The sequence below is a fragment of the Triticum aestivum genome, chromosome 2A (genome assembly GCF_018294505.1).
Source record: "Triticum aestivum cultivar Chinese Spring chromosome 2A, IWGSC CS RefSeq v2.1, whole genome shotgun sequence".
NCBI lineage: Eukaryota > Viridiplantae > Streptophyta > Magnoliopsida > Poales > Poaceae > Triticum > Triticum aestivum.
In genome coordinates this window covers 18,066,941-18,070,258 of record NC_057797.1, presented here as the reverse complement: position 1 = coordinate 18,070,258, position 3,318 = coordinate 18,066,941, and the positions used below count along the sequence as shown (strand labels likewise).

The 3,318-nt window shown below is 51.5% G+C and overlaps 1 protein-coding gene across 1 annotated transcript; it reads right to left on the bottom strand.

The window, feature by feature from the left end:
- Window positions 1-1,309: 1,309 nt before the first annotated feature.
- Window positions 1,310-2,727, bottom strand: LOC123187038 (basic endochitinase A). The gene is made up of 2 exons (XM_044598794.1): window positions 2,113-2,727; window positions 1,310-1,895 (listed from the first exon to the last, which is right to left on the bottom strand). The coding sequence occupies exons 1-2, from the start codon at window positions 2,697-2,699 to the stop codon at window positions 1,508-1,510; spliced, it is 975 nt and encodes a 324-aa protein (XP_044454729.1). The 5' UTR covers window positions 2,700-2,727; the 3' UTR covers window positions 1,310-1,507.
- Window positions 2,728-3,318: the final 591 nt, after the last annotated feature.

Here is a 3,318-nt window from a genome sequence, read left to right as displayed (position 1 = left end):
CAGTGCCCCCCTCCCCCGTAGCTCCGCCACTGGTGGTGGGTATCCCATAGTTAGATTCATGTCTAAACATGGGCTCTCTCGGAGCTCAGGCCATTTGGACCGTCAGATCTCGAACTTGATGCGATCTGAGTCGTTTGATCTGCTCTGGGATGAGCTGGGCTGTTGGATAAAATTTTACTTGTACCTGCTCTACATTACGTTCCTTTTTCTCATGTCGCCCATTAGGTCGTGTCTCTCTGTCGCATGGGCTCGATGCCTGGTGGGGCCCTCTTGTCGGCGTCGTGTGTGCGGCCAGCCGCGGTGTGTGACTTCAGCGCTGGATCGTGCGGTGGCTCCGCCTGTAGTTTTGAGAGCCCGCCAAGGGCAGTGTGGGGATTTCCTGTGTCGGCCCTTCGCGTGTCAGCTGCTGGTTGGCTCGGAGAGTATTCGATGTGTAACCGGCTATCTTTCAATTGATAAAGTAAAAGAGTATTTGATTGTGTCGTTACACTTTAAAATTCCCTCTGTAGAAAGATTAACTGTTCATATGCCTGGCATGAATATTGTTCGATATCGTGCTGGTGCTGACATTACAAAAATTGCTGGTTCTGACTTCTTGAAAAAAACTATGGTCACTAAATGTTTTGTTGCCAATGAATTCTATGAGCATGGTCGGTCATTTACGTACTGTGATTTTCTGATTGGGTGGACATGGGATGCTAAAAGTAAATCATGGCATGAAAGGGGGCGGGATTACTATGTACATGCTATGAGTGGTGAACTGTACTACCTGCGCATGCTCTTGATGATTGTTAAAGGGGCTAAGTCTTTTGAAGAACTTCGGATGTATGGGGGCGAAATGCTGATGATTTGTACTCCCTCCTAAAGAAATATAAGAGCGTTGGAGTAATAGTTAGCCTGACTTCAATAATACACAGAAAAAATCGAGTTGAATTAACACAAAATGCACACAACAAGGATCTGCCCACTAGTTCGCGAAGGAATACCTTCCTCTATGCACGCATGATCACCTCTCCTCCTACCTGCACCCATGAAAACTCCAACGCAGCAAACGAACTAGCCCCAACACACCCCCTATCACCGAGCAGAAATTCCGTAAACAAAAAAAGGAGGGAAACAACGCGATTCTACCTCAGAAATTCCGTGGCGACTCCCCCCGCGTAAAGCCATTTCTGCTCTAAACGCCCGTCACTTTATTATCAAAATTACTGGAGTACTCTGTCCGCTCCGTCCCAAATAAGTTTGGGACGTAGGGGTATGAAAGATCAGTCCACCAAGACAAGCAAGTATGGACCGTAGGCGACATATATATTTGCAGATATTTCTGCATAAACTAGAATATATTTTTAATAAAGGTGATTCCTTTCCGTGCATCGACATACATGTACTACACATGTGGGAGGTCTGGTCATCCATTTATTTGGTCATAAAGTAATCACCAAGATTATTTATTTATGCGTGATCACATCCACACATGCATAGATCGAGGACCCATAGTCTTACTATCTCACTGTGCCGCGAGCCCAATGTTGAACGACAATTGGTTGTAGCAGTCGAGGTTATTCCCGTAGCCGATGCCGAAGATGTCACAATAGCGCTTGTAGAACCCGATCCGATCGGCCACCTTGTCGTTCTGCCCCATGCCGCACTCGATCCCGCCGTTGATGACGTTGGTGATGACACCATACCCGGGCACCCGTCCGGCCGCGCTATCCTTGGCCGTCGGAGTCCACCGCCCCGTGATCACGTCATGGCACGACGGCTTGTTGGACTGCGTCGTCATCCAGAACCATATCGCCGTCTTGAACGCCACTGTCGGGTCCGTGGCCACCAGGTCCGGATTGTTCAGCAGGTCCACCCCGATTGCGCGGCCCGCCGGTCCGTAGTTGTAGTTGCTGAATCAATCCATCATGAAACAAACAGGCCAACAAAGACACTACACTTTTTATGTTTTTACCAATCCAAACAATATCATATGAAAATATGCTTTATCTAATTACGCTGACGGTACTATCACAAATGTTGGTAATTTTTCATGTACACTTGGTTAAAGCTGAGGAATTTTGAGTTAGGAGAGAACTACATGAAGAAGAGGGTTTTGTGGGTGCTTACTGGGTGAGCTGGATGGGGCCGCGGCCATAGTACTGCTTGCCGGGTGCGCACGGCCAGTCGGCGCTCTGGTCGCAGTAGCTCGGCGGCGAGCCCTGCTCCTGCTTGAAGCAGTAGCCCCACGAGAAGGGGCCGTCGGGCGCGGTGGGCCACCCGCCGGTGGTCTCGTGAGAGGTCTGGCCGAAGAAGGCCGCCACCTCCCGCTTCCGCGTGTCCAGGTCTCCGGTGGTGCCGAAGGCCGGGAACGCGCCGGCGGCGGCCAGGAAGGCGTCGTAGGTGTAGAACCCGCGGGCCAGGCACGCCGCGTCGTTGCGGTGGAGCAGGAACCGCTCGAAGAGGTCCCTGGACACGATGGACGCCACCCCGCCGCCGCCGCAGCCGCTGCCGCTGCACTGGCTCTGGCAGCCGGCGCCGCAGTATTCGGAGGTGCTGCCGCAGAACCCGAACTGGCTGCAGCACAGGCAGTCGGCGCACTTGGCGCCGCCGGCTTGCGAGCCGCACTGCTGGGCCGTGGCCGGAGTGACGACCGCGGCCGCCGCCAGGACGACGGCCAGGATGGCCGTCGCACGCCGCGCTCTCAGCGTGGACATGGTTGGATGAATGAGCCGAGGCGCCGAGTGCCGCCATTTTATGGAACAATTTAAGCCTGCACTAGTCTCGTCCGTTGAATTCTGGAGCGCGGCGGCTGGCCGGAAGAAGCTTCGCCTATCATGCATCATCTTCATGATTGCACATGCGGAGTGCCCATGCACGCCTCTTGAGAAGAAATTTCGTCGTCCCTAACCTCTTCATCACTGCACTGCACTGCACATGACCATGTCCACCCTCATAACTTGTTGAAATGGACAACAAATTGATCCATCAGCCACGTTTGGTTGATAAATTGGTCAATGCTTGATGAAGACTCGGACGGGGTGGGTGTAGCTACAAAGACAGGACAACAAGATTATTATCCTGTTACTAGAAAACAATATCTTGTGTTTAATTAATTTGGAACTCAAACTGTGCAAGCATTCTTGGGGCTTTGCTGGTTCTCGGTCTATGTGATTGTGAATTGCAGAAATCCCAATCGACCGATTATAACCGTTAGTAGGCGGTAGAGAAAGAAGGGATTATCATTCATCACTTATAATCAATCTCTCTTCTGAGGTATGCGTGCGACCTCTCTATGCAACTTACGCAGACCCATAGCATGCATATTGGGAGAAT